At 37.9% G+C, this 5000-nt stretch overlaps 1 protein-coding gene across 1 annotated transcript; it reads left to right on the top strand.

Annotated features, from left to right (window-relative positions):
- The first annotated feature begins 5 nt into the window (after positions 1-5).
- Positions 6-2927, top strand: LOC125026919 (peroxiredoxin-like 2A). The gene is given in 5 exon segments (XM_047615522.1): positions 6-44; positions 387-525; positions 730-860; positions 1200-1470; positions 1817-2927. Coding segments are annotated over 5 exon segments (723 nt in total). The 3' UTR covers positions 1960-2927.
- Positions 2928-5000: the final 2073 nt, after the last annotated feature.

Raw genomic sequence — 5000 nt, 5'->3', positions numbered from 1 at the left:
CGAGGATGCGGCGTGTTGCCCACCTGCTGGAGGGCCGTCCGTGGGTGAGCGCTCGCATCTCGTGTGTTGTGAATCAAGTGAACGCACACGCAGTGGTTTGCAGTAGAAACAGTGGTCCGAATAAGTAGAACATAGAGATGTCAGATTGGGAAAAAGCTTTGTCTAATTTACACACACAGAAAGAGGGAGGGGGGAAAATTTGTTTAACTTGTATGCTTTATTTACAGCAGTGTGAAATTATAAAAAAAAACAAGAATTGTTTAATTTATCTTAAGCCACTATTATCTTTCCCCATAGTCAAGCCGACATTAAGAAGGTTCTGGCCCTTTCACAAATTGTATTTACAAATACTAATCCAGTTTTCTTCTTGCAGCTTCCTGTGATAGACTGCTGTCATGAGTCTACCTACTATTATGCATAACTGGCCTTGGCTGGTGGCAGGAGCAGTGGGGGCTTTGTCAGGCTTTGTTGCATACTGTAATGTCCCTCTGGCTTGGAAAGGAACACCTCAAAAAGCTACACTAGGTGAGGCAGTTTCTGGTTCATTTCTGTTCTAAGTAAATAAAGTTGAATTTGTGAGGTAATGCTTCACAACTGTAATTCTTTTGAAATTACATGATTATATGAATATTTTTGTAATAACATAAAGCAATCAATTGTGTTGTCATTTTTAAAGATTTTTTCACAAATCGGCTCCCACTAACTCTGTAATTCACCTTCGTCTGAAAGAATGGCTGTCAAAGGCTCCGCTACAGCAGCTTCATGGGTCAGGGGCACCTTTGATTGCCTCAGACTTGTGGAATAAGAACGGTGCCGTGATTATGGCTGTGAGGAGACCTGGATGATCTTTGTGTAGGGAGGTAGGTTGATAAACAGTATGAGATATTAATAAAAGGGAATTTGTTTATATAACCATAATAATAGATAATAGATGTATATATATATTTTTTTACTCCAAGTCATAACTGTGTTATTGCTGATAAGTTATCTTTTAGCCTGAAGAGGGTTGACACTTTATTAGACTCCGTTTTTCCATATTTCAAAGACTCTTATATTAGAAGCTTATATATCCAAAATGGATACATATAATTATATACAAATATAAAACTTATCATCATTATTATTATAGTTTATCAAGAGATTGAAAATCGGCTTCATTTTGTGTATGTCTTTAATTGTTGTTTACCCTTATTTTACAGGAGGCCCTAGCCCTCTCTAACCTCAAATCCCAGTTTGAGGCAAAGAATGTGGCTTTGTATGGTCTCCTCCATGAAGAACTTGGAGCAAAGGCGTTTACCAAGTTCTTAGACGGGGAGCTTTTCCTTGATAAAGAAAAGCGTTTCTATGGCCCAGAAGAGAGAAGAATGTTATTGACAGGAATGTTGCGGTGGAGTGTGTGGAACAACATAATGAGGGCTAACAAGAAGGGGGTTGAAGGAAACCTCAAGGGAGATGGAACTTTATTGGGTAGTAAGTTGTTTTATTTTCATTTGGTGTTTTAGCCAGTCATTACCTTTGACTATAACCAAAGAAACTCACAACAAATCTACATTTGATCTGTGAGAAAAATAGTATTGCATCATGTAAGAAATTATGTCCCTTGTATAATTTAGCAGTTTTATTAGTTCTTTAAGTATAGTGCATTACTCAGTTAACTCTCTTGAAATACAGATTTATAATAATTCCTTTACAAAGATTCTTCAAATTTAGTTATTCTACAAACTTTTTCAAAGTATCCTGCAGATATTTTTAGAAATAAACCAGTATGAGCAGTTTTTACTGGAAGAAAATAAAAAGGAGTCCTTTTCCTTTTCAGGTGTCTTTTTGATTGGGCCAGGTGATCAAGGTATTTTATATGAGCATCGAGAAATGGAGTTTGGAGATCATCACAACAGCACAGAACTTTTGGCTGCTTTAGAGAAGATTAATGTTGGTGATAATGAAGTTCCTGACAGTTAGTCATATAGATGTATGTTATGGTAGCTATGTGCTTAATGTCTTTTGAATATTTGTCATATGCTTTCCTAAGCTTGAATTTGTAACTGCAAAGTATAGACCTAGAGTTAAAGGGATATGTCAGGCTTTTCAGGTTTAATATATGAAGGTTTGTACACAAACTCTGTGAGTGGTATAAACTGGATGGCAAATAAACACACTAAGTCTGACATTTTCTTGGATAATTCAGTCTTTAAAGCAGCAAGTTTAAGCTGGGGGATTAGCAGTAATCCTGGCTGACTTGATACTAGATATGCCAGCTCAGTCTTGTTCTTTATGTTAGAAGTTTTGATTATATATTTATTATATATTAGTTCTTTAACTTCTCAAGTCTCTCAAACATATACATGTGAAGTTGATCACAAACATGTGTGTACACAAACAATAATGTTCCTTATTTGAACATAGACATTATTAGCAGTTAAAAGTATTCTCATATATTGATATATATTAATAAGTATTAAAAAACTTATTTATTTATGTAAAGCAGCTCCTTCTCCCTTGCACTTTGCCTCTTTCTCTCTTGATAACCAGGGATATGTTTCTATATGAGTACTTTGAACAGGGATACATATTGTATTGATCTTGTGTTGTAGCTTGCTGTCCTCAGGTGATATTTTTAAATGACCGGTGTTTTGATGTTAAAGATAGGTTGCATATTTGATTAGCATATTGTGATAGGAGAATTCTGTAGTTTTCATTTATTTGTAGCAGCTGTTATATGACTAAGATACTGAAGCATTTTTTTTTTTTTTTTTTTATAGGTTTGACATTATTTATTTATAGAGCTTCAAAGGTTTGAAGAAGTCAGGAATGAGCATTTTTGAAGTGTAATTGCTTAATTCATATCTATACCTGTGGGAAATAAGAAATGTTCTGAATTAAGAGAAAACAATGTGCAATAACATGTTATAATAAATATATGAAATGTTCTAAGTTGCATTTTTAAATTATTTTCCTTAGCCTTTTAAAATGGAAGAAATTGTCATGTTTTTTTAGATTTGCCATTGTTTCAACAAATGAACCCTCAAGTTCCATACCCATTGTGTCCATGGGTGGGCTTAAGGAGACAGAGACTGGGACTTGACATGGTCTTTTCTTTTTCCCCTTTCTTTCTCTTCTCCAACCACTTCTTAAGGTGTAAGAACCATGATGAAAGGATGAAAGGCTGGCTTTGTGCCAGTCAGGAATGCCCCAGGGGAGCCATGAGCACAGTATTCCCGTTTAGTTGTTTAGCCCTTATCCCTTAAAGGGATCCTGAGAGGTGGATTGTTTCTCTCCCCAACCTACTCCAGGAATACCATGGCCAGTAATGAAGATTTTGCACTGAGGCTTGTCCCTCCATCAACTAGTCTCACAGATTTAAATTATCCCAATTCCCTGACCCCAGTCTCTCCTTTGACCATGACTCTGAACACTACTACGTGCCTAAATGGGATCAATTTATCGTGATCCCCCTACAGACCCTTACTTTGACAACACAGTACTCTTCCAGCCATACCTCCGATAACAAGTAGATAAAGTTTCCTTCCGCAGCTGCCTCCTCACAGTTAAATCTGAATCCCAAGGTAAAGCATTATCAACCCTAACTTACTTCACTGGCAAACCCATTCCTGCCCAGCCTCATCTCTTCCTCAATCTCCAACAAACTGCCCTGTCTACGACAAGGATTCATCAGATTATGGAGAAGACCTACTCGCCTGCCTCGTGGACTTTGATGCAGTGTACAATACTACACCATCACCCCCATCCACCAATATTGCCAAGATTATTTTCTGCAGACATGACCTCTCCCTTCATACTTATATTTGCTGAGAGTCCCTTCCTGTCCGACCATATCAATCTAACCCCCTTAGGCCACTCTGCTGCTCCACAGCCTCATGCCCTCTGTGTGCCTAATTTGGTCATGGTCGAGCAAACTGCTCTGCACTGACAATCACATGTGCTAATTGTTGTGGCTCCCATAATGTACTTTATAGGGGCTGCCCTATCTACAAGTTTGAGTCTGAGATGGCACTTCTCCAATTCAAACTTGGCCTCACTATGTGAGCCCAGACAGGAAACATGCATATGAAGTTTTTCTCCCTACACCAGTACTCTCCTTTGCTCTTCACTTCCCCCTCCCTCCCAAGACATTTCTTTGTTTCTTTCTCATCCCACTTGTACCCCTTCCCTCTCCTTGTCTCTTTTTGCCATTTGAAATTCAGACACCCAAATCTCCACAATCTCTACCTCACTCAACTAATTGCACAAGACAAGCTAAATATTCCACCTCCTCTACTGCCTCTCTTAAGAAAATCTTTGTTTCTCAGACCTCCCCAACCAACTCCACTTCAGAAACTTTCAAAGACATTTAAAACCAATAAATCATGACCCAAGATAACACGCCTGCACCTCATCCTTCCTCCAATCTCTTTGATCCCATTCACACTGCCGACATCCTTCCTCCTCCTACTCTCTTCCTACTCCCTGCCAACTCATCCCATCCCCCCTGCTTCATCTGCCTCATCCCCTTTCCTTCCCCATTATTCCTTCCACTTCCCCTTGGATATACATGTGACTCATTGTTGCAACAACCTCCTTCCCTGCATTTTCTGTCTCATAACTTTTTTTTTCTGAAACGGTAATCGGCCTTTAACCCCCCTTATCTCCTTTTGTTAATCCCTACCTTAACCTACGGACATCCTTACAATATCCTTTGATAACTTTGATCTAATTACCTTTGTTAATCCCTACCTTAGCCCATTTACTCACCTTCTCTACCCTCACCCCTCTTTGCCCTTTTCAACACCATTCTATCCTGAACTGCTACACAACTTTTAATCAACCAACACCCCTCTTTATCCTTTTCACTACAACACCTGTCAATAGCGCTATATGGCCTTTGATGTCTAGCATATATCTTAAATTTTTAACCATTGATATATACATACATATATACATATACATATATATATATATATATATATATATATATATATATGTATGTATATATATATGTATAT

Source organism: Penaeus chinensis, chromosome 7 (assembly GCF_019202785.1).
Source record: "Penaeus chinensis breed Huanghai No. 1 chromosome 7, ASM1920278v2, whole genome shotgun sequence".
Lineage (NCBI taxonomy): Eukaryota > Metazoa > Arthropoda > Malacostraca > Decapoda > Penaeidae > Penaeus > Penaeus chinensis.
This window is presented reverse-complemented; position numbering and strand designations above follow the sequence as displayed.